Below are 25,350 nucleotides of genomic sequence, written 5' to 3'. Positions count from 1 at the left end.
CTGTGAGCAGGATGCCCACTCTAAAGTCTTAACTCCCACTCAACCTCCTCCACCCACTTTCACTGAAAACAGCAATAAGACAGAAACTGTGCTGCTTGAAGCTGAAAGGATAGGAGGGACTTGGCTGAGACACTGGCAATCAAATGTAGAACTAAGGTTTAAGGAGAAGAGAAAGAATGATGGGAGCACACAGCACAAACATCCCAAGGAAAAAGACAAAGACACCACCCAGAGAAGGCCACCAAACCAAAACCCAAACAAGATTCAAGAAAATGAATGTACTTACAGAAGGCACAGATACCATTAAGATTCTTTGGGGGTGTTTAAGAATTTTTTTGGGGGGCTGGGGATTTAGCTCAGTGGTAGAGCGCTTACCTAGGCAGTGCAAAGCCCTGGGTTCGGTCCCCAGCTCCGAAAAAAAGAACCAAAAAAAAAAAAAAAAAAAAAAAAAAAAAGAATTTTTTTGGACCTCATGGGAGAAGGCAACAAAGGAGATCCTATTATCCAATAAATACTCTTCCCTCTCAAAAAAAAAAAAAAAAGAGAATTTTTTTTTGGGCTTATTCTGTAAACCCAGAACTCAGGAAAGGGGAGCACTATAGCCGTGAATTCCTATCAGCCACGGCTAAGTAACAAGATCCCATTTTTAAATAAAAAATGTAGAGGAGGCTGCTGTGAATTCTAAGCCAGCCTGGTTATACAGCAAGAACCTGAAAAACTATTAGGATAGTATCTTGGACTAAGGTAGGAAAACAGACATACTGTGGATGTGAACTGAGTGTAAGAGCTGATGAGAAGATGGAGTAAAGAGTTCTAAGTGGGGCTGGAGAAATGGCTCAGCGGTTAAGAGCACTGACTGCTCTTCCAGAGGTCCTGAGTTCAATTCCCAGCAACCACATGGTGGCTCACAACCATCTGTAAAGAGATCCGATGCCCTCTTCTGATGTATCTGAAGACAGCTACAGTATACTTATATATAATAAATGGATAAATCTTTAAAAAAGAAAAAAAAAGGTTCTAAGTGAGTCCCTGCGTGCATGTCTCATACATAACATAGCCAAGCAAAGGAGAATGGAGTTATTTCTTCCCCTTTGAATAATCACACCTCCAACCTCCAGAGGTCCTGAGTTCAATACCCAGCAACCACATGGTGGCTTGTGACTTATACTGAGATCTGGTGCCCTCTTCTGGTCTGCAGGTATATAAGCAGAGAGAACACTGTATACATAATAAATAAATCTTTAAGAAAGAAAGAAAAACATAACACCAGTCTAATGATGGCTTGGCATCAATTAGCAGGCGGTGATGGAACAAACCAGGTTAACTTCAAATGCAGGTTAGTCTCTTCTCCACTACCTTTCTGTCTTGCTCAGCCTGAATTTCACTTCTATGGTGCTCCAACGCTTTTGCCACCGCAGAGTCAAAGGCTCGCTTTTCTTCTAGCTTTTGCCTTTCCAGGGCTAGCTCGATGTGCTGCTTCTCTGTGGCTTTCTGTTGCGCTAGCTCTCTGTTGAGCTGATCAATGCGACGGTGGGCATGAGCAATGAGCGCGTTCAGGTCGTCAGTGGAGAGTGTGCCAGCTAAACAGGTAACATCAGGTTAGTGATGTCACTGAAACTATCAGGCGAACACAAAATTCAAATCCTCCAGTTAAGGTAGACATTAACTTAACAACTACTATCCAGCAACTAGAGCACTATCAAGTCTATGGAAATAAATAACAGGTGGATCCTATTATTATTCATAACAGCAGGTGTGAGGCAGCACACACTGCCCCTTTCCAAGAACTCCAAATCAGTGTAATGTGAACTCATCATATCCTGGCTTTCTAATTTACTAACTTGACTTCTAAAAGAACAGCCTATAGACAATCACTACTAAACATCATTCTATGTACAACTATGATTAGCCCTAACAAATATTCAAAAGAAAGACAACTCCCACAGTTCTCCTCTGAGCCACAAGTACAGACAGGCACACACTCACACCCCCTCCCCCAACACACACACAGGCACACGCACACAAGTATGTATAAAGAAATATTCTGCAAAGCTGAGAAATGGCTCAAAGGTTAGGAACAGCATCCAGTGCTGCTGTTCACAGGATCTGGGTTTGATTCCCAGCACCCACAGGGAGTTCCTTGTAGCTGCAGTTACAGGGCACGTTAAGGCGCTCCTCTAGCCTCCACAGGTACCAGGCATGCAAGTGGTGTAGGGATACCTATAGATAAAACACTCAAGACACATAAAATGATCCTTAAAAAAAATTTTTTTTTAAATAAAAGGATTGCTTTCTACTAAAACTAAGGAGTCTTTTGCACTGAGACTCACTGAGTAATTTTAATGTGTGGGACATCTCTGAATCTTGGTTTGAAATAAATACTGTAAGTAAAAATACAATAAGTAAAAAGACTTAAGCATTGCACATTTTTTTCACGTGGAACAGGTTTATTGGAATGGCAGTTGGGGAGGTGGTAAAAGAGGGAGAAGAGAGAGAAAAAGACAAGTAGAGAAAGAGAAGAGTAGAGGCAGCCATGAGCATGAAGAGAAGAGGGAAGGGAATGGGAGAGAGAGGACAAAGAGGGAAGAGGGTGAGAGCAAGAGAGCACTGCGTATGTAACACTAGAGAACCCTCAAAATATTTCAAAGGAAAAGGATATTTTTGGAGTCTGATTTGACATGAAGGCTATGAAAAGATGAGACAAACCTGGGCGTTGGTTGATAACTGATAAAGTTGGGTGAAACATCCATGGGAGTTATTCTATTTTTTTTTCTTTTTTTTTTTAATGTTTGAAGCTCTTTGAAATAACAAGTAAAACAAAGACCTTATTGTCACTCTCTCTCCCTCCCTCTCCCTCTCCCTCACACACACACACCCTCATACACACACACACCCTCACACACACCAGAAAGAGTTCAGTATTTCAACATCCAAAAGAATGCCATTAAACATAAAATTTACATAATTACTCACCTAGGTCAGAAATACCTACAAATAAAGAGAAGAATAGTTTGAAAAAAGAAGGCACACACTTTGGTTAGGCATCATTAAATAGCAACATCCGGAAGGACCAAGAAGTTTCTAGAAAGCAAGATGTTTATTTTTCTATATTTACAGAGTCAGAGACAGCATTCCTAGGGTAGGCTGTAATATTTCAAAAGAGAATCACTGACATTAAGGATTGTTCCGGTTAGAAGGGATTTGTCACTGTCTCATCATAGCACATCAACTAGACTTTACTAGGAGACACAATTCTTTGATTATTGTCAACTGAACTCATTTATAGAATATTTCTCCATCCTCATACTGAGTTCCAGTGGCAGGCCACTTCCAACTGTCAAATACTTCAAGAATTAACGTTTTTCTTTAGGGACAATTTTGGAACAGTCTTTTCAGATTGTTAACTTTCTGCTTCTTCCTCCTGAAAGCTGGTCTTATGAAGGTGTATCACAATAAGTTTTCTTAAATAAACATTACAGTGAACTTTACATTAAATTTACATTTAACCTGTGCAAAATTAAACCACGCCCTCTGACTGTTGCTGTTCCTTTTTTTAATGATGTTCCTTATCATGATTACAAACACTAATGAACCTGTGACAAGGGAAGGGACAGCTGTCAGCCTCACTGTCTTGCCTCTCTCTCTCTCTTTCCCCTTGGCAATTTTGGAGTTAGAACATAATCTGTCTCCAACCAAATTTTAGCCTTTAATTTTGAAACAGATCTACACTGTAGCCCAGGAGTTTGCAGTCCTCTTGCCTCAGCTTCCTCAAATACATGGGAGTATAGGCTTGCATGCAAGCCAGATCTGTCTTTAGTATGAAGCTTGTTAAGAACTTCTTGGTGTAAATTCAAAGATAAGGATTTTTCATAAAAAGTATCTGTTTCTATAGCAAAGGACAAACTAAGTTGGGACAATGTAAGAGATGACTGTAACAGGCACATGAATACAATAGTATGTGCTACCGTGCATAAGCAATAAAGGAGACATGCTTATGGACTCTGGATTTGGGTTATCAGTCCTGTTTATTTTTAAGAATAATGTATGTGTGCTTGCATGAATTTATGAGCACTGTGTGCATGTAAGTGCCTGCAGTGGCTGTAAGAGGGCATCAGATGCCCTGAAGCTGGAGTTGCACATGTAAACTACTATATGAGTGCTAGGGAACAAACCTTGGTCCTCAGAAAGAGCAGTTAGTATTCTTAAGTACTTAACCATCTCTCTAGACCCCAAGCTCACTTTTATACTTGACATGAAGATGTATCCTTAAGTAAGTTTAGTTTACAGGTCCTTAAACTTCACAATAGCATCAGCCTATTCTGTATTTTTAAATATTTTTTTATAAAGTATTACATATATTTATTTATTTGGCTTGGGTGCACCATGGCAACTGTGTGGAGGCCAGAGAACAATTATTGACAATCAGTTCTCTCCTTCCTCCATGTGGGTCCTGAGGATAGAACACAGGCCACCAGGCTTGGCGCAGGTGTCCACACCACCAAGTCTTCTCTTTGGAGAGACACAATACCAGGTCACTTGCACAGATACACATAAGGCGCATTTGACTATTTCAAAGCTTTCTTTCTTTTTTTGTTCATTCTGGTGCTGGGGACTGAACTCAGGACTTGTACATACTAGCTAAGTCTCTACACTGAGCAACCCCCTCTTGCCATCCTTTTCCTTTTTTTGGAGTCAGGGTCTTACATACATAGCCCCGGCTGTCCTGGAACTTGAGATATAGACCAAGCTGGCCTCAAACTCAGAGAGATCCACCTCCTCTGCCCCACAAATGGTAGGATTAAAGGCATGTGCTACCATAGCAGGCCCTTTTTACCTTTTTCAATGCTGAGGCTCCGACCCAGGGCCTCTTGAATGCTAGACAGTTCAACCACTAAATTACACCCCTAGCTCTTCTGTGCTCTTACTATACAACAGAGCCTTAATGTACACTGGAAGTTTACTAAGTAAATACACAGGAGCTGAAGTGCTGGATTAGGAATATACGCACCTTCAAACCAATTGCTAAACAAGTGGCCCCTGGCTATCTTCCCATTCATATCAGTGTTCCGGGTATATTCACTAGATGGCCTCTATCACTTCACCCTCAGATGACTGTAGCACCTTAACAAGGTCTCACTAAGTAGCCCTGGCTGTCTTAGAACTCACTATGTGGACCAGACTAGCTTCAAACCAGGCTGGATGCTCCTGCTGCTGACTCCCAAGTACTAGGACTAAGGGTCACACAATCATGCCTGGCTCTGTAACCAACTTCTCTACCCTTAGGCATCATACCACTTCTCTTATTCAATTTCATAATCTCACAAGAATGGGTTTTCCAGCTAGTGTGCTGTGCCCAGCAGTGAATGCCTATAATCCCTAGTACTGGAGAGGCTGAGACAGGACAGTAATGAACTTGAGAACAGCCTGGAAGACCTGGGGTCACTAAGTGAATTCTCAAGTGTACCTTAACTAATCCATTCCAAAGATTTTTAAATATTATATGATTTGAGTAAGTATATAAACACATTAATACAGTTAATGTTAAAACATCACTTTAAATCACTCAGATTCTGGGCTAGAGAGATGGCTCAGCAGTCAAGAGCACTGACTGCCCTTCCAGAGGTCCTGCATTCAAATCCCAGCAACCACGTGGCCCAGCAACCACGTGGTGGCTCACAACCATCTGTAATGGAATCCAATGCCCTCTTCTGGTGTCTGAAGAGAGGTACACATACATAAAATAAATAAATCTTTTAAAAAGAAAAATTCACTCTCATTCCACTTTTAATTTTTGAGTAGCAAATCAGAATCAAATCTTGAAACATAGAATTAAACACTAGTGAACCTCTGCTCACCAGGATCAGAACTACCAGAGTAATGCCAGTGTTCTCTCTGCTATGACAGAGAGAAAATAACACCCCACATACTGATTGAGACATGCTAGAAGCACTGGGATGGAAGGCTGGAGTTGAAGCAGGTTTAGATTAGTTGATTAGATGCTAAAATCCAGAAGGAAAATGGCGATCATAAAGTTATACTTACTCATCCCTTTCCATCCAGGAGTGATGTCTGGAGTGATGCTGTCCAGCTCTTTTCTAAAGTCATCCCTTGCTTGGACCACAAGTTCATGATATTGAGACACCACCTTAGCCTCTGACTGAGCAGCCTGGACCTAAGCAGATACAAGGGGTCTCTGGATAAATGCAACTAAAACACGACCTACACTCTAAGAAACCAGTCTAGCTGCAGGGGTACAAACAATACATAGAAATCTGAAGATCAGAAAATACAACTAACTTGTCTTTTTTAATACAGTATGTTTTGTGAAAGCAAGTGTGTAAATGTCAGAGAGCATCTTGAGAGAATCAGTTCTTTCCTTCCACTAACAGAGTCCCAAAAATCCAACTCAGATCATCATACTCAGAGGCAAGTTCCCTTATGCTGCTACCGGCCATCTGACACAAAGTTTAAAAGGAGTTAAAAATGATACTTTTAAGATTTATTTATGTAGGGGTTGGGGATTTAGCTCAGTGGCAGAGCGCTTGCCTAGCAGGCGCAAGGCCTGGGTTCGGTCCCCAGCTCCGAAAAAAAGAAAAGAAAAAAAAAAAAGATTTATTTATGTATATGAGTGTTCTATTTGCATGCACTCCTGCATGACAGAAGAGACATCACATTCTATTATTATAGATAGTTGTGAAACACCATGTATTTGCTGGGAAACTGAACTCGGGACCTCTGTTAAGTGTTCTTAAGTTCTGAGCCATCTGACTAGCCCAATACTTAAAGAGATAGTAGGAATCAGTATTTTCCTGAATTCTTCTTTTTCCTTTTTTTTTATTGGATATTTTATGTATTTACATTTCAAGTGTTATTCTATCCCCTCCCTACCCCCCCACATCCTCCTACCTCTTTTCCCCCCCTTACCCCTGCCTTCTATGAGAATGCTCCTACTCCCACCCACCCACTCCACCTCAACACCCCGGCATTCCCCTACACTGGGGAAAAAAGCCTTCATAGGACCAGGGCTCCTCTCCTATTGATGCCAATGTCCTGAATTCTTAAAAATGCTTTAACAGATACTGTAAAATATAAAACATAACAAAGACTTCAGAAACACACCTTTTTGACCACGCTATCCAGATCCACTATCATGCTGTGCAGTTTCTCCTCTGCAGCAGTTATATAAGGGGTGGCCCCAGCAATCTCTCTTTTCTTTGCATCTTCAATTATAGTTTTCATCTTCTCTAACTCTTCTCTGTGGAGAAAAAGAAAAAAGAAAAAACATTAAGACTCCGTTTAATTGTTACTAACTTTATTAAAGAGTTTCGAAGTCACCAATTCGGGCTTTGGAACAAGAGAGCTCTGTCAGATTCTGTGTCTGACCTTAGTTGTGTTCTCTATCCCAAGCTAGAGTTACCTAGGAACGAAGCTCAAATGAGAACATGATCTCCTATGACTGGCCTGTAGTCAGGCCTGGGAAGCATTTTCCTGATTGAGGACTGAGATTGAAGAGCTCAGCTCACTGTGGGTGGGGTGCCATCCCTGGACAGGTGGCCCTGGGTTATTAAGAAACCAGGCTGAACAAGCCATGGGGAACAACGGTAGGCAGAATTCCCCTGTGGCCCCTGCTTCAGTTCTGCCTCCAAGTTCCTACCTCGACTTCTCTCAATGATGGGCTGTGACTGAGATATGTGAGACAAATAAGCCTTTTCCTCCCTAAGCTGCTTTTGGCCATAGCCTTTATGACCAAACAAGATACACAGGAAGCAAACTAAGATACTAGGTTTAAGCCAATTTGTGGGGAAAAAAGGTCAAAGTAGCAGACAGTTTAATAAATTAACTGCTTTTGTAGTGATGGCAAATTGTTATGATGTATATACTGAATTCTGATATAATTACACTGAGCATTCTCACTAAAATGTGGAAATTAGAACAAAACTGTGATAACTGTGTAGACACATATAATCTAAGCACTAACCAATGCAAACCTGAATTTCATATGAGTTCCTTTAGATTAAACTTCTACTCATTTTATTTTAGCTTAATTGTCCTTCATATAGTTCATCCTCTTAAATCTTCCGAGGGCCAGCTCAGAGTATACACTGGTGGTGAAGTGAGGGAATGGTTTCTCTGCTTCTTTTTCATTTGTAAAGACAGCACAGAGAAAGTCCAGCCCAAAGAAAGCCACCAGAAGAGGCCCTAATTACGTCTTAAAGTCCGTAAGTAATTACTTGGCTTTGAGAAGGGCATCAGCAGCTTCGTCAACTGCCTTTCTTCGCTCCTTCAACGCACCCTCCACTGTTCGCCACTGGGCTGACTTCTTCTCACCTGCAATCTAAACAAAATTTTAAATTATAACCGCTCTCAGTCATACAACAACAGGTCAAGATTAATGCAGAATTCTGTGCCATTAAATTCAGGGGGAAAATCAGACACAAGTACAGCCAGCGTGCTCTTTACAGGGTATTCTAAAATGAGACAACACAACTGACTTCAGGACTCTCTTTCAGCACCCATTTTCCAGGCAAGTCCCACTGACATCTAATATAGTCTCCATTTTAAGGGCATATCGATTACCAATGGAGAACTTAAAAGCCAATGCTCTTAGGAAAGAAATAACTTTTATTGCACTGGACCACTGTGACAATCTAATGAGCTTCTTAGAACCAATTTTTAAATCCTTAACTCCAAACATTACAAAGAAATTCCTTTACAACACATTGAAAAAATACTTAAAATTGTATAAAATAGTAACTAAGGTCTAGTGATAAGATTAATAAACACCCATATTAATATTGATGAGCACAAACATTTCAACGATACCCAAGTACTACAATGCAATATGGAAAAACAAACCTTGCCTTTTATTACAGAATTCTTCATAAACGATACTAATAGACTTCAAAGACGTATCTCCTGGTTGCAGAGGTCAGAGAGAAAAGGCCCCCTAATGCAGCTATTTTCCAGCACTATGCTGATAAAAATAACTTGGGGACTAGAAGGATGGTGTAGCAGATAAGAGTTTGTCACACAACCTGACAACCTGAATTTTGCCCCTGAAATCTATATAAATAAGCTAGACGCAGTGATATACATCTGTAATACCAGCATTCCTACAGAGACAGCAGGCAGAAACACAAGAATAATCTGAAAGCTAATGGGGAACCTGGCCTAGAGAAGATACTGACAAGAGAGACACTGGCTCAGTAAAAGTAGAAGGAATTGATTCCTTAAGTTGTCTTCTGACCGCCATACATGCACCATGACAAGGAAATACCCATACTCATACACACACACACACACACACACACACACACACACACACACACACACACACACACACACACACACACACAATAACGAAAGGATGTTATATATTATAGATTCCAGGTCCACATACAGCTTTACTAAACAACCAGAAGTTGGAATGCATTTTTAACATTTATAAAGATGTGCCAGGCATGGTGATCTGAACACTCAGGAACTTAAGGCACAAGGACCACAAGTTTATCTGGTGTACATAGTGATTTCTAGGCAAAATAGGCACATATAGTGAGATACTATCCCCCCTCAAAATAAGCAAAAACCAACCAACCAATCTCTAAAAATAGGAGGGCACAATGGTATGTTGACACAGTAAGATCACAACTTTGAAACTGGTTGAGACTACACAGTAAGACTATCTCAGACAAATAAAATAAAATTTTAAAATGTGGTCAGGGATTCTACTTAATTGGCAGGGTGCTTGCTAGCATACACAAAGCCTGGGGCTCCATCCCCAGCAGCACATAAAACCAGACACAGTAGCACATGCCTGCAAATCCAACATTCAAGATGTAGAGACAGGAGAATCAGAAGTAAAGGTCATCCTCAGTTACACAACAAGTTCAAGGCCATCCTTTGATACAGGAGACCCTGTCTCAAACAAAAAAGTAAACAAATAAAAACAGGTTTGTTCAATGAAAAAAATTTAAAAAGTAGTATTTAAAACAATTCACAACTGTGTTTACAGATTTTTATAATAATAGGCCTAACCCCTCATCTTCATTAACTGATTCTGTAAGGGTTCTTCAGTAGGAAGCTGTGTACCTTCTCCTGGAGGGTAATATTCTTCCAATGCTGCTCTACTCCAAAGCCACCAACTGCTATCCCTCTGAACAACATTCATCCAGTGCATCCCTGACACCAAGGACATTTCAGCCCTCCCACACCCATGTAATGAGCATGACCAACATCTAACTGCTTTCCCAATTTGTTGACTAAACTATAATAGCTACACCTTTCTGCCTGTTGACTTCAAACTAAAGTTTTCTTTTCATTTATTTATTATTTATTTAGTTTTTGTTTCGGAGACATTTTTAATTTTGGAACAGCCCTATCTGAGCTGGCCTCAAATTCAGAGATTTAGCCTGCTTTTGCCTGGGATTAAAGGTGTGTGCCACCATGACCAGCCATTTTTAAGCATTACAGTGTTTATTTTTAGCTTATTTATTTGAGTATTCATTTGCACTGTACACCAGCAGGTCAGAAGAAGGCATCAGATCCTATTATAGATGGTTATACCTACCTGTGTTTCCTAGGAATTGAACTCAGGACCTCTAGAAGAGCAGACAAGTGCTCTTAAAGTCATATGTGACTCTCTGGTGGATGAACAACACACAATGCGTCACGTGTGGTCCTGGGACACAGTAAGAGCTGGCAAACTCACTTTCTGATCAACCAGAGCCACAGCCTTAATGCTGTAATTCACATGCTTACTCTACTTTAGCCTAAACTACTTGATCCTGAGATGTTCTCACATGCTCAAACTCAAGTTCCAGAAACTGCGTTCCAGTAATAATTCAGAAATTAAAATGATTAAGTTTAACAGAAGTTACTAACATAAACACAATGTTTTATCTGTGATATATAAGAAGTTTTATTACTATTTCTTAAATTTTCACATCATATCTAAAGATTTAAATTTACTTAAAGAAATGTTTGGCGGGGCCATGTGATGATTGCGCATACCTTTAATCTCAGTGCTTGGGAGGCAGAGGCAGGTAAGAGTTTAAAGTGGTCTGATTACAGAGTGAGTTCTAGGACAGGCAGAGATGAAGAGAGAACCCTTCTCAAAAAACAGTGATGCAAATAAATAAATAAATACTACTTTCAAAAGGTAACAAAAAACCATGTAGAAGGAGTAGTAAAAAAAAGCAAATCTATACTCTCTCTTAGGCCAAGTGAGACTGTGGACCTAGTAATCTTACCACTTTTCAAGTAGAGACAGAAGCAAGTTCATCTTTAGCTACACTGAGTTCATTATCAGCCTATAATATGAGACACTGTCTCAAGCAAAACAATAAAATTAAATAAAAGTTTATTTAAAATACATGAAAACACTGTTTAAAATTTGAAAACTACAGGGGCTGGAGAGATGGCTTAGTGTTTAAGAGCATTGGCTGGTCTTCTGAGTTCAACTGCCAGCAACCACATGGTGGCTCACAACCATCTGTAATGAGATCAGATGCCCTCTTCTGGAGTGTCTGAAGATAGCTACAGTGTACTCATATGTATAAAATAAATAAATGTGGCCCATTCTTTAAGGAAAAAAATTACATTTACTTTTACTGATGACATTACTAACAAGTCTTTGTGTACTAGCTACATGGTAAATTTAGTTATCAGTCTGAATTACATGACACCCTGTCTCAAGAAACAAATCCCTGAATCCTCACACTGTTAACAGTGCTCTGTGGTTCATCTAAAACATATCTGAAGGTTTTTCTCAGCTAGCACACACCTGTGATATCCCTACTTAGGAAGCTTATGCAAGAAGATCACTACAAGTCACTTCCAGTCTGGTCTCCTTAATTGCAGGCTAGACTGAAATACACAGTGAGAAGATTCTGACTTAAAAATATAAAAGGAAAATCATCATAGACTCTCTTTACTCTGTGAGAAAGCCCCATATCACACAGAAGCAACCAGTCTCTTTCACAGGTCAGTCCTTCCGTGGCGCACCTCAGAATTGTCCATGGCTGTTTTCAGTGTGCTGGAGTGTGCCTTGACAGCCTGAACTGCAGCATTCTGGGCTGTAATAGTCTGCCGAGTGACGGTTGCAGTCTGGTTCAGAGCATCTTCTAAACTCTTGGCTAGAGCTGAAAAAAGAAAGAACAGTTAAAAATAAATCCTCCTTACAAAAGACTTTAAACTTCTATTCTTCTCCTAGAAGTATTTCAGCACAATTAATTCACTAAAACATCAAACAAAATAAACTATACACAGGACCCAGTTTTAGGGAAGCATAATTCTCCTAAAAGTATGAGAGTGTGGTTATGGGTGGGAACTCAGTTACAGAAATGGCTCAGAGCACTTGCTGCTTCTCTAGAGGCTAAGGATTCTGGTTCCTTGCACTCATATGGCAGCTCAGAATTCCATCTAACTCTACTCCCAATTTAACATCCTCTTCTGGCCTCCACAGGTACCAGGCACAACACATGGTGTACATACATACATGCTGGCAAGCACTCACACAGATAAAACAATCAATATATCTTTAAAACAATAAGTACAGATGGTGGTTTTGTCAGAGTTTACTGTAATATTTTCACTTTTACAGATGTCTGAATTTTCCAAATTAAAGGTTGTTTAGGGGAAAAAAAAATCTTAAAGGCTAACAAATCAAATAGGTTTAGAAAATTCTGAAGACTATATATGTAGCATAATCATTAGCTTTTTCATTTTATAAAAATCACACTCATCAGAAAAAAAATGGTGCCTATTTCCACATTCTCAGCAAGAGGAAAACCCTTAACAACTCAATATGTCCAGGACACAAGGAGATAACAAATCAAAGAAAACATGCCAGCAAAGAAGAACAAGCTGTGCGTGTTGGTGCTTGTCTGTAACCCTAGCACTCAAGAAACAGAGGCAGGAGGATAACCACACATTATACAACAAATCCTTATCTCAAGCAAGGCCGATGAAATGGCTCAACAGATAAAGAAAGGCATTTGCTGGCAAACCAAACAGCGTGAGTTCAATCCCTGGAACACACATGGTACAAATAACCAAGTTCCAGGTTGTCTCTGATTTCCACATATACTTGCCATGGTAACTGTGGCCCAACACACACAAACGTGTGTACAAAATTAATTAATTAATTAATTTAATTTAATGCACTTTTTAAAAAGACTATCCAAAACAAAGAAGTAAAATCAATCAAGCAACAACAACACAACAAAAAAAATCTAAAAGAAGGCTTAGAATGAACAGTTTCCCTATGAAAGCACACAGGAAATAAACACCAAATGTTAAAGGCTGTCTTCTTTAAAAAAAAAAAAAAAGGGTGGGCATGTGCACACCAATGAGCAAAGAGAGACAATAATGAAAAAAATGCCAAGAAAGTAAGGATCAAACTGCTGTTTAATATAAAGAACAAGGGAGGAAGAAAGCAAGAGAGAGACAGAGAGAGAGAAAGAAAAATGTAGTACCTGGCTTTTGTGCTAGGCTTTTTTAATGGTGGGCATCCAAGACCAGAAAGCAGTGGACCATACTGAAATGAGATTGCAAGCAGGTCACCTACAATGTTACCCTCTTTAGACGTCTATTGACTATGCTCTAATCCTTGGTTAAAAAAAGAAAAGTGCACATGCATACATAGTTCTAAGGTTTAAAGGGAAATTAAGAGGCAAAAGCCAAGATGCTAATTTTTTTTCAGTTTACCTAAACAAAATCAAGAAATTTAGATCAACCCCAAAGAGACCAGCTAAAGCAACAGACTCTGCATCTCAATTCATAACTTAAATCAAGGTATTCATATGACCGAAGAATAAAAAGTGAGTAGAGCACATGACTGCACATGTAATTGTATAACTGAGAAGACTGAGACGGAAGGGTTGTGAAGTCAAGGCCATCCTGGGCTACAGTGCTACACAGTAAGGTCAAAGACAGCCTAAGTTACACATGCCAAAATCTATCAGAGACAGATGGAGTGATGGAGAGAGGGAGGGAGGGAAGGAGAAAGGATAGTAACATTACTGACAAATGAGAAAGTGCAAAAACATTTCACTGAGAATTTTTTTTACTTATTTAACATTTTCAACTATCTGTAACACACAATTGTAACAAGTAATGTGGGCTGCAGAGATGGCTCAGTCAGTGGTTAAGAGCACTGACTGCTCTTCCAGAGGTCCTGAGTTCAATTCCCAGCAACCACATGGTGGCTCACAACCATCTGTAATGAGATCTGATGCCCTCTTCTGGTGTGACTGAAGGTAGCTACACTATATTCATTTACAGAACCTAAATAATCTTTAAAAAACAAACAAACAAAAACAACTAATAATGCCCTAGACCTCCTTCCCTCTTCTCTGAGCAGCTCCTGAGCGCAGGGTAGAGGCAATAAGGTACCAAGGAAAGAGCCAGATGCAGCAGCAGTAAAAACAAGTGATGTGGCCAGAGAGAAAATTCACAATAGCTGCTAGAGAAAGTAACTTCCTGTTCAGCAAAAAACTTTTCACACCCCATTATTTCCAAAGTCACTAATACATAGCACACAGTACAATAAGTGACAGCCTGCATCTCCTGTACCAGAGGAATATCTATGTAATAGCAGGCTGGGGAAATGGCTCCGTGAGTAAATGCTGCTCAAGCATAGGACCTGAGTTCAGATCCCCACCATCTATGTAAAGGCTGAGCATTGCAGCAAATGCATCTATAACCACAGTTCAGGCAGATCCCAGGAGGCCATTGGCTTGTCAGGTCTAGCCCAGGAGTTCTCAACCTACCTAATGCTGCAGCCCCTTAATACAGTTCTCCACATAATAGTGACCCCCAACCATAACTAGTTTTGCTACGGTTATGAGTCAGAATGTATCTGAAATGCAGATGGCGATCCCCAAAAGAATCATGACGCAGGTCTTGAGAACTTCTAGTCTAGCAGAAACAGCAAGCTTAAGGTTCAAATGAGCAATCTTGTCTCAAAAACTTAAGTGAATAGCAATACAAGAAAATAAAGTCAATTTCTGAGTTCTAGACACTCACAGGTGAGTGAACCAAAACACACACACACACACACACACATACACACACACACACACACACACACACACAGAGACACACACACAGAGAACTGAAACTTAAGAAAAATACACTTGTTTTGCTGAAGATTAGCTCAGAACACCTTCTTACACACACACACACACACACACACACACACACACACAGAACTGAAACTTAAGAAAAATACACTTGTTTTGCTGAAGATTAGCTCAGAACACCTTCTTTCCTATACATACGTAATCTGAGCATTAAAGGTTGAAATAATCCATTTCTGTTTCCTGGAGTTGTAAGACAGCTTCATCTAGACATAAAATGGGTTTGGGATGCTCACCAATACACCATCAGAACAGCTCGTTACCTGAGTAAGAACAGTTTAGTGGGAAGAGCACAAATGGTGACATGGTGGTAGGAACTAAGCAGTGACATATGGAAACCAAAGAAACCCCAACAGTTACTGGTTGATAAAAGCTGGGCTAAGTGATGAAGAGAGCAACAGAGGATGACTTGATTTACATACACTCCATCTCAACTTGTTCTTGCTTTTCCTGTTGTGCTAGGCGAGCTGCAACTTCTTCAGGTGGTCGCTCCCTTACAGAAGATGAGGATGCTTCCTCTTGCAGCAAAAGTGAACAAGAGGAAAGCAAATTTCAACAGACTTTCAACAGGGGTAAAGAAAGCAGTGACAGCGACAAACGTGGAGAGGCCTCTACAAACTCATGGAAACTTTTAAAGAAAATAAGGGATTCGCTCTTAATGTATGGGTCAATTTGGATTTAGAAGTTAAAGTCTTCCCTAGGCAAGTTTGAAGGCTGGAAAACAGTCTAGGTTCACATTTCCAGTTATCTACAGGCTGGCTAGGCAATAACAGTTCTGGTGAGCAAGACTTTGACAGCACAATATAAATAATTAAACTACCTGCAGTTACGAATGTAGATGTTCCTTCATCAGTGTTGGGACATTCGGTGTTTATAGTGTCCTCATGCTCAACCTCAGGGGCCGGATCACCTGCTGCAGAAATAATTTGAGCTGCCCCTGTAGATGCTATAAATACATGTTATGCATGGTACTCATAATGCTGTTACCGTATGAAGGAAACTACTGCTGAGCACGTCACACTGTACTACTTAAATAGAAGACTTCTACCGGCCTATATTTGAGTAATAAACAGAAACAGAAAACTGACAAAGACTGACACAAAGTCTTCTCAGTGCCTACAAACACTTTAATCCCTCTTACCTCAAGAAAGGCTTCTAGTAACAGTGCTAACTCTAAGCACAGAGAAGTGAACATCAGTAACACATCAAAAAGAACAGCGGAAGAAAAGGGAGTCTATGTCAAAGGAGGAGTGATGAGCGATTTGGCAGAAGGTCTCTAACCATTCCGAAGAGTAGCAGAGATAAAGGAAGACATGAAGGATGTGAAAAAAGCTGACAGTTTCAAACACAGAGAAGAGTACGTTCACAGGGAAGATAGTGTGTGAAGAAAAGGATTCACTTAAAAACATCACTTCAGAAATGATGATTTTAAGAAAGATTATAAACAAAAACGTTGATGAAGAGGAAAAACAATTTTAGAGATGAAATGGGTAGGAAAACAAGAAAATGAGAAAATTTTGTTTTAAGAATGAAAGTTCTCATTCAAAAGGTATCTCAACATATACACAGGAGAAAAGGCTGGGTATCGATAAAGAAAAAGAAGATTAAAGTTAACTGCCAATCGAAGTTCAATACTATGTCCTCTCAACCACTGAAACCTGCAGGGGAAAACAGATGAACTAAGGATTGTTAAGGGTCCTTCCCAGTGCAGGAAGACCCTCCTCAAACTTTAAATACACAGACTTTAAGACAATCCCTCCTGTCAGACCTTCCAAAGACTACAAGTACAAGTACCTGCTGAAGCTGGAGTATCCCCGTTCGTTTCCTGGGTCTGTGCCATGGGCAGTTCGGAGTCTGTCATCACCTCTGATACGCTGGAGATTTTTAGTGGACCAGACTGAATCTTGGAAATGGAAATATTTAAAATTTAGGGTATAATGTTATTTTTTAAAAGGGAACATATAGTAACATTCTTTTATAATGGCCAGGTTATCAACATTTGTCAATATACTCATAGAAAGTAACTGTCATTACTACAAAAAAACCTTCTAAAAATGTAATTTCAATGGACTAGGCCATGTTTCAGGATATATAACAGCATGTGGTACATTACCATCCCTTTCCATGTCATTCCTCTTACATAACTATAATACTGAGAAGGAAGGATATTTCCACCTAGAGCCACTTCTTTTGTAAATAAAAATATAGTTTTCTGTGTGCATTCAATTAGGAACAAATGACTGATGACAGGCCTAGAGTAAAAGTGAACATCTGTTTTTTGTTTTATTCCCAGGATGCAATTACACATGAAGAAGCATGACAGGTTTGTAGGCAGTAACTGCTTTCCTTTCCCAATTAAAGCCAGACTAACTTAAGGTACTACTGTTCATTAAGGACTCTGAGATTTGCTGGGGGAAATGAGGAAATAATTAAAACTGTTGTTCACCACTCTTGTTGTCCCCTTTTACTAATGGTCAGAGCAGGCAGAGGGCCACACAGTCCTAGATGATTAATTAAAAAGAAATAGTTTAAAACTATGTCACAGAAACTAGAAAACTACACATTTTCTTTGAATTAGGCTGCTTTCTTTAGAAAGTGACTATTACTATGTCTTTGGGTGTTGTGCCTGCATATATGTCTGTATATCACATGTGTACTTGGTACCCAGGGAAGCCAGAAGAGGGCATCAGATCCCCTGGAATGGGAGTTACAGATTGTTATAAGCCACCATATGAGTGCTGGGAATCAAACCCTAGTATCCTCTGAAGAGTCTCCAGTGCTCTTAAATCACTGAGCCATCTCTCCAGCCCTGGCCTGTTTTAATTTTCAAACAGGGTCAAACTCTGTAGCTCAAGCTGGCCTTAAATTCCAATCCTTCTACAGTAACCGTCTAGATTTCTTCCTAAGGTGGGAAAAGCAAGGAAGAATGAGACGGCTTAGAGTAGTTACCATAACTGGTAAAGTCCACACATCATAGCAAGAAAGGAACCAGTGCCAGGCACTGTGGCACTGGCCTTTAATCCTAGCACTTGGGAGGCACAGGCAGGTAGAACTGGATCTCTGAGTTTGAAACAGCCAGGTCTAAGTGAATGTCAGGACAGCCAGGGCTACACAAAGAAACCTTGTTCCCCTGCCCTCCCTGTATCTATCGGAAATGACAACTCTGAGAATGACTATGAATAAATGCCTAGGCCTTAAGCTAGGGCTTATTCCCCAACTAGCTCATATCTTAATTAACCTGTTTATTCTGCTCTATGAGTGCCACATTGGTGGTTACCACTCCTCAGTTTCATGTGTGTCTCCTCAGAAGACATTCAGGGATAATTCTTCTTGTTCCTGGCTCTATTCCAAAGTTCTTCTCTCACTACAGGAACTCCCACCTCCTATTTCCTGCCTCAGCTAATAGGCCATCAGTTATTTATTGACAGGTGATACTTCTATACAGTACACGAGATTCTCTCTATGTGCTCTGCCCCCCCCCCCCAAAAAAAAGAAACCAGGGAAAAAGGAACCAACGGCCAGCTTCTAGCCTGACATTTAACTTTTCCATATTCAACCAGCATTCTTTATTTTCAACATTTACTTATCAGAGGGAAAAGCACACACAACAGCACTCACGTGATGGTAAGGCAATTTGCAACAGTCAGCTCTCTGCATCCAATAGGTGATCACCAGTCTTTTTTTTTTTCTCGGAGCTAGGGACCGAACCCAGGGCCTTGTGCTTGCTAGGCAAGCGCTCTACCACTGAGCTAAATCCCCAACCCCGATCACCAGTCTTAATGACAATACTTTATATACTGAACCATCTTGCCAGTCCACCAGACAATCCTTACAGTCTCATTTTTCTTTTTTCTTTCCTTTTCTTGATTCTCAAGATCGGGTTTCTCTGTGTAGTCCTGGCTGTCCTAGAACTCAACTCTAGACCAGGATGGCCTCAAATTCAAAGATCTACCTGCCTCTGCCTACCGAGTGCTGGGATTATCACTTTACATTTGTTTTTTGAGAAATTAAAAAAAAAAAAAAGTGGGGTTAGAGAGAAGACTCAGTGGTTAAGATCACACTGACTGCTCTTCCAGAGGACCCAGGTTCAATTCCTAGCACCCACAAAGCAACTTGCAGCTGCCTCTAACTCCAGTTCCAGGTGATGTGACACCTTCACAGACATACACAGAGGCAAAACACCAATGCATATAAAGTAAATAAATAAATAAATCATTAAAATCATTTAATTTAAAAAAAATTAAAAATGTTTAAAAGTTCCTGGCAAACAGTACCATGAAAGCACATCATAGGGGTTGGGGATTTAGCTCAGTGGTAGAACGCTTGCTTAGCAAGTGCAAGGCTAAGCAAGGGTTTGGTCCCCAGCTCCAAAAAAAAAAGAAAAAAGAAAAAAAAGAAGAAAGCACATCAATGCTTTATTTATTTTAGAAGACTCTACATTGACATAATCTCTATTCTTTCAGGAGAAATCTGGAGGTGAAAACTGAAGGTGGGAAAGGCCAGGTGCATGGGGAAAACAATGGCTTTAGTTTAGAAGACAACTGTATAGGAAATTATACAGGGCAAGGTAGAGTAAGCAGAACAGAGGGCTAACAAACAAAAGCAATAATGAAGAATCTAGCAATTCTAACCCAGTAACCTGGTAACCACCACTATTGGGAGCTGAGGGCTCAGTGGCTGGAACCTAATCTCTAGCACCAGTGGGGGTGGGAAGGGAAGAAATCACAAAGCATGTAGATTGTAGTGAGCTATGCACAGATAACACTATCCAGATGAAAACAGCTTGCTTCTTAAAAGTATTCCATACTCAGGTATAATGGTACATTCCTGTAATCCCCAAATGTAGGAGAAGAAGCCAGAGAATCGGGAGTTCAATCACAGTCTGAGCTACATAAAACTGCCTCAAAAATAAGTAGTTGAGTGAAAGCATTTTATAACATAAATTGAAATACTGTTTAAAATTCTTACCGGTTTCTTTGGCAATGGAACAGTATAAGGTGCAGAGCCAAGAACCATCCCAAAGAGCTTGTCTGAATAAGGAATAGTTTTTTCTACACTTTCCCGGAAATGGGAATCCCATTTGGCATACAGGATAGTGCCACCAATCCCTCCACCAACAAACAAAAGGCCAGCTCCAGCAATTTTACCAGCAGTCACCCTAGAAGAAGGAAATAGGAAAAATATCAAACTTTCTTGTGTCCTCTTTTCAGCTTTCCTACTGAATCTTACAGACCTTCCCACTTCCATTTCTCTACCATGGACTCAGACCCCAGCAGCCAAGAGTGATATACAGCTGCAAACCACTTTTTATTGATCATTTTTAATGTGTCTGCAATATGAAATAACAATATTTACATACAGATAACAAAAATTTTAAAAGATAATAACTATAACAGAAAGAATGAAGCAGTCTCTCATATGACCCTTAAAACTTGCTATTTGAAAATTTGAGATTTCCTCTGAAGTCCCACAAATCACTGACTTTCAAAGCTCCTCTAAAAGCTTCTCTGTAAGAAAAATAAAGTGAATCCTTTACAACAAAGAAAGCCAATTCTAACATTCTAATGGCTGAGGCAGGAAAACTGCCCAGAGACCGAAGCCAGTATGGGTTAGCTACAAAGCAAGACTTCATTTCACATAAATTAAATTTAAATTTGAAAACTGGGCTGGAGATGTAGGTCAGGGCCTGCTGCTCAGCAAGTCCCAACCGACAGTAAGACATCAATAAAACAAACACACACTTCTTAAACTTACATTATAGTAAGGACCTAAATGAACTCCGGCAAAACAGAAGTAAACACTTGAAGAGAGGACTCCGCTCAGTGCCACCCAATTACCAAAGAACTGAAAGGAGCTTCATTACTAAAGCTTTGTTGGGGTCTGCCCTGGAGTTATCTGTATTTTGATGCTAATTCCACTGCCCCAAGGACAGCTGCCTAGTCAGTACTCAGGTGACTTCACCAGAACCTTCTCTTCATTTAATTTGTAAAATACAGGTGAGAGAAGGTACAGGATAGAAGGAGGCCTGTCACTGGACGAGAAGGAAGGGTGGGCAGGAGAAAAGTTTGAAGGAAGAGGACACTGGAAAAGAGGAGAAAAAACAGGAGGGATGGAGAGAGTAGTCATGGTGGAAAGAAAATGGAAGCTGATGTTAAGATTCTACTGTGTAGGGGTTGGGGATTTAGCTCAGCGGTAGAGCGCTTGCCTAGCGAGCGCAAGGCCCTGGGTTCGGTCCCCAGCTCCGAAAAAAAGAAAAAAAAAAAAAAAAAGATTCTACTGTGTATTTACAGGTTGTTATTGATGTTCTTAAGGGATGGATGTGTATGTTTAGGCGGGCAATTATATCTTATCAATTGGGTCAAAGGTTATTGTGTTGTGTGTTCTTTCATGTGTAGATTTAAGTGTAAGGGAGTGTGGGGTGCCTGGTCTGGGCCACCCTGGAGTTGGGATGTGTGATTCTGGCATGGAAACCTGCCTTGGGAATTCGATGGGTAGAGAGACTGCTGCCAGGCTCAGAGAGAGGCCTTTGGTAGTGTGCTATGGGATGGAGCAGAGCGAGTGAGAGGCTTTGCTGACTGAAACTTAGATATCTAGCAGATATCTTGGGGGACTGCAGTGTAGACCTAGTAGGGATAAAATACAGCATTTTCATTTTTTATATTTTTACAATAACAAAGCTTCACCCAAAATAACGTAACAGAAGGAACTTCTCAGATCTTAGAGCACAGCTTCAGTGTAATATAGTAGTTCTCTTTTACTGGGAAGGGGGATTTGTTCCAAGAACCCCAGAAGCCATGAATAGAATCAAATGTATTTTTCTCTATAATATGTATCTATGATAAAGATTAATTTATAAACTAAACACAGTAAGAAAGCAATAACAATAATGAAATTGAACAATTTTAACAATATTTTACAATAAAGGTTATGTGAATGTGGTTTTGCTCAAAAATATATTATTGATGATGTCCAGCACTTGGGAGGGAGAGGCAGGCAGATCTCTTGTGAGTTTGAGGCCACATTGACCTATACAGTGAGCTCCAGGAAGCTGGGGCTTTATCTAGAGACCCTGTCTCAAAAAGATTAAAACATAAATGAAAACTCTTACTCTACTACACTCAGCCTTCCTCTGATGACCATGGATGTTATCATAATACTGTTTCCTTAATAAAAGTTAGTTTATGCAGCCATATCCACATTCAAAGTAAACACAAACACATACACGCACTCACACACACCTCTATTATTAATACACAGTAAAGAGCTTGGTTCCAAGGAGACGAGTCACATACCCAGAACTGCTTGAAGTGGAGTATCTACGGCATGGTCGTAGTGGGCGGAGGACAAACTTCCCACACAGACAACTCTAAAGGAGAAGAAGACATTACATCAATACATTAAAGGAATTTGGAAGTATGATGGCTCATACTTGTAACCCCAGCAGTCTTCAGGCTAGGAAGATCATAAACTACAGGCCAGTCTAAGATACAAAGCCAGACCACCTCAAAATGCAAAACTTTTAATACATTTCAGGAGATTTTTAATTGAAAAATTCAAATACACTTTTCTTAAAAGTGTATTCAAACAAAAATTAGTTTACTTTCAGAAATCTACCTACAAAACACTTTTCTGAATGTTTAAAAGCAGTTCTACACTAGCACTTACTTAGAAGGCTGAAGCAGAAAGACTGCTACAAGCTGCAGGCCAGCCTGGGACAAGCTGTAAGACCTTGTCTCAAAAAAACAAAAACCAAATAAACCCTAAAACCTCAAAAACAGTAATAAAGAAAAAAATATTCTTAAATATTGTGCTGTTGAATTTTTTTATTTTCTTCATGTTTAAGTTACATTTATTGTCTATATATGCATACACAGATATATGTGTGCACTCGAGAACACACACACATCCACACAAACTCTACTCTTATGTAGAGGTCAGAGGACAACTTGTGGGAGCCATTTCTCTACTTATCCTATGTGAGACCTGGGGATCAAAGCTCACCAAACTTGCACCACAAGCATCTTATCCAGGACCATATGGCTGACCCTAGTTGCTTTTGTTGCCATTGTTTTGTGAGTCAGGGTCTCACATAGTCCAGATTAGCATTGAATCCTTGCTCTTTCTGCTTCCAACTCCCAAGGGCTAGGATCACACAGAAGCAATGTTTAACTTGAAAAAGAGAATCAGAATGATTCATTGGTACTTTTAAGTTTATATATGATTCTCATTTCCACTGGGATTTTCTATAAGCGTTAACTGGAATAGGCCACTGGGAGTGTGACCTGGGGCTATGTCTTGTCAAAGTCCTATCACAGAATCCCCTTTCTGCTTCCTGTGCACCATGGGGTAAGAATCTCTTATTGCATGTTTGGACCCATTCCTAAGATGTTCCATTTCACCATGGACCTAAGAACCACGGGTTATGTATGGACTGAGCTCTTTGAAAAAGTCTGCTGCATAAACTATTAAAATTTGTTAAATTCCAGAGAGCAAAAAGATACAGCCTATTTGAATAAATCAAAGATGCAGTGAGGAAAAAAAAAAAAGAAACAGGAAACCAAATAAATCCCCCACCTCAAGTTGTTTTCCTTGGATATCTGGGTCACAGCAACACAAACACCTAACTACCACTACAAGATTTAAAAAAAATAATGAATTTAAACAATAAAAGAAATAAAGAAAATGTAAAAAACAGTTTTTGGATGCTCCAAAAGAAAAGGAGCCAGCCATAACTAGGACTTAGGTGCAAACAGTTGTTGTGGTTTGCCCTGGAGTTATCTGTATTTTGATGCTAATTCCACTGCCCAAAGGACAGCTGCCTAGGCAGTACTCAGGACTCAGGTGACTTCACTAGAACCTTTTCCCCATTTAATTTGTAAAATACAGGTGAGGGCAGGTACAGGATAGGAGGAGACTTGTCACTGGACGAGATGGAAGGATGGACAGGAGAAAAGTCTGAAGAAAGAGGAGGAGACTGGAACGGAAGGGAAAAGGAGACAGGAGGGACAGAGAGAGTAGTCATGGTGGAGAGAAAATGGAAACTGACGTTAAGATTTTACTCTGTGTATTTACAGGCTGTTATTGTTCTTAAGGGATGGATGTGTACTGGGCTTTGTATGTTTAGGTGGGCAATTAATTATATCTTATCAATTGGGTTAAAAGTTACTGTGTTGTGTATTCTTGTGTGTGAGGGTTTGAATGTAGAAAAGTGTGCGGCGTCTGGAGACACTGGGCCGCCATGGAATTGGGATGTGTGTTTCTGGCATGGAAACCTGCCTTGGGAACTAGATAGGTAGAGAGATTGCTGCCAGGCTCAGAGAAAGGCCTTTAGCAGTATGATATGGGATGGAGCAAAGCAGGTGAGAGGCTTTGCTGACTGAGAATTAAGATATCTAGCAGATATCTTGGGGCACTGTGATGCCAGATCTGGTGGGGGTTAAAAGACAGCATTTTTATTTTTTATAATTTTACAACAACAAACAGTCCACGTTTTTAGAAAAGAAACAACAGAGAATGTAAAAACAAAAATCCAAAGGGGAGAACAGAAATTCCCAAGCATCATAGCAATCAACCATCATATCCAGCTAGATTCTACATCTATTCTGGAACTGACTGACTGCTGTGCTCCTCTAGCTGCCTGCTTTTTTGAAAGAAATTATCCAGTGCTTGCCACCCCAGTAGATGCTGATATAGAATAGGAAGCAGATGACCTTAGTACTCTGGTTTCCAGAACAAAACTGGAGGAGGTTAAGAACTTTACGGTCAGATCAAAGATATTTTACCCATTTTAAGATCTAGTTAAAATGATAAGACCCTGGTCCTAGTTGAATAAAATTTTTGTAGTGTCTTAGAGATGGCTGCAATGGAAGAGAATATTAGTTACTCTAGCCCCCACCCCACAAAAAATAGGGCTGAGTGCATCACACAATATTGACTGTACATGTGTGTGTAACGGGGGTGGGGGGAAGAGATCAGTTGTTCTAACCTCCACCTTCACCAAAAAAAAAAAAAAAAATTAAGGCTGAGTATATTTTGCAGTACTGATTGTAACAAAGCAGATATGCCAAATGCTCTTCCAGAAATATGCTACCTATCAAACATGAGTTGTGTGTCCTTCCCTGATATGGGGATTATCCAGAAGAGACAAATTTATAGAAATAGTAAATAGTGGCTGCCAGGGTTTAGAGAAGAGGGGATGGGGTAGGGAAAG

General features: G+C 40.0%; 1 protein-coding gene across 14 annotated transcripts in view; it reads right to left on the bottom strand.

The window, feature by feature from the left end:
- Positions 1-25,350, bottom strand: part of Immt (inner membrane mitochondrial protein) — a 36,112-nt gene that overhangs the window by 4,641 nt on the left and 6,121 nt on the right. The window contains exons 2-12 of one of the 14 annotated variants that reach the window (XM_087657412.1): positions 22,433-22,506; positions 20,109-20,298; positions 16,935-17,043; positions 15,961-16,086; positions 15,563-15,658; positions 12,004-12,140; positions 8,232-8,335; positions 7,120-7,255; positions 6,043-6,172; positions 2,974-2,988; positions 1,357-1,580 (exon numbers count right to left, since the gene is read on the bottom strand). In XM_087657412.1, the coding sequence (XP_087513538.1) occupies positions 1,357-1,580; positions 2,974-2,988; positions 6,043-6,172; positions 7,120-7,255; positions 8,232-8,335; positions 12,004-12,140; positions 15,563-15,658; positions 15,961-16,086; positions 16,935-17,043; positions 20,109-20,298; positions 22,433-22,506 (1,341 nt within the window). 14 annotated transcript variants of the gene reach the window in all.

Source organism: Rattus norvegicus, chromosome 4 (genome assembly GCF_021556685.1).
Source record: "Rattus norvegicus strain SHRSP/BbbUtx chromosome 4, alternate assembly SHRSP_T2T, whole genome shotgun sequence".
Taxonomy (NCBI): Eukaryota; Metazoa; Chordata; class Mammalia; order Rodentia; family Muridae; genus Rattus; species Rattus norvegicus.
Note: the sequence above shows the minus strand (reverse complement) of the source record. Positions and strands in the feature narration are given on the sequence as shown.